This window comes from Mustela nigripes, chromosome 1 (assembly GCF_022355385.1).
Source record: "Mustela nigripes isolate SB6536 chromosome 1, MUSNIG.SB6536, whole genome shotgun sequence".
Classification (NCBI taxonomy): Eukaryota; Metazoa; Chordata; class Mammalia; order Carnivora; family Mustelidae; genus Mustela; species Mustela nigripes.
In genome coordinates, this window is record NC_081557.1 from 46,240,002 (window position 1) to 46,241,155 (window position 1,154).

At 30.6% G+C, this 1,154-nt stretch overlaps 1 protein-coding gene across 1 annotated transcript in view; it reads left to right on the forward strand.

Moving 5' to 3' along the window:
* Positions 1–9, forward strand: part of LOC132011542 (olfactory receptor 52P1-like) — a 915-nt gene extending 906 nt beyond the window's left edge. The window contains exon 1 of the mRNA XM_059390281.1: positions 1–9. This exon is cut by the window's left edge and continues 906 nt beyond it. Coding sequence (XP_059246264.1) covers positions 1–9 — 9 coding nt within the window.
* Positions 10–1,154: the final 1,145 nt, after the last annotated feature.

The following is a 1,154-nucleotide window of genomic DNA, read 5'->3' on the forward strand; positions in this document are numbered from 1 at the left end:
GATTCGTGACCGAGTGGTTAGTCTCTTCTTTCCAAACAAGAAGATTTCTGAAAACTAAAATATGTAAATAAAAACCCATATTGGCAGAATCTGTTTAATACAATTACGGTACATTTACAATAGTTGCAGCTTTGTCTCAACTTGATATTTCTCAATTCATTTATACCTCTCAGCAGGGATATGTGATGCTGTACATTTTTCTCTCTATTTTCATCTTTTAATATTTCCTTTTCTTTCTCTTGAAATAAGCTTCATGGGAAGCTTTCAATAAATATTTGCAATAATTGTTATTTATTTATTATTGACATTACTTTGTATTCTATATTTGTGGATAATATTTTATAATATTCACAAATGTGAAATAACTAAGATAATTATTGTAATAATTTTAAAATTCTCAGTACATTGGACAATGTAATTTACAAACATGATTTTTTCCCAATTCAATTGTTACCTACACTGATTAAAAATTCCTGAGTAAAAGTCATTATTTTCAAGTTTCATTTTTCTTATTGTAATAGTTATAATAATTGCTTAACACCCAAATAATGATCACTGTGGGCTTGGCTGTTTACTAATCTCTTTATATATATTTACTCCTTTCGTCCACAAAACTATACTGTGATATAGATGGTATTATTTTTCTCACTGTACCAAGTAGGAAACTGAGGCACAGAAAGGTTAAGTAAATGGCATAAAGGTAATGCGCCTAGCACAAAGCAATGCAGAATTGAACCCAGGGACTATGGCTTTCAAAATATATGCTCCTTATAGTGCAATATTATCCACCAATGTGCTTAAAATTACTTGCTTTATGATTATGGGAGCTTATTCCTCTAAATACTTTTTTTTTTTATCCCTCATATCTTCCTTTCTTTTAGATATTGTGGTAGATTTTTTCAGTTTCCTTAAAACTCCTTATAAATGATAAATCTACTATAATATTTTGACAAGACCCCAAGCAAGAATTGCTTCTATTTTATCAGAGGAATGTCCAATCAGTATAGCCTGGTAACATTATAACTATGCTTTCCAGACTTAAGTAAAATGCTAAGAAAATCTCTGAAAATACTACTTTATCCACATGCTATTCCCCCCTCTTTTTCCTTCCTTCCTTCCTTCCTTCCTTCCTTCCTTCCTTCCTTCCTTCCTTC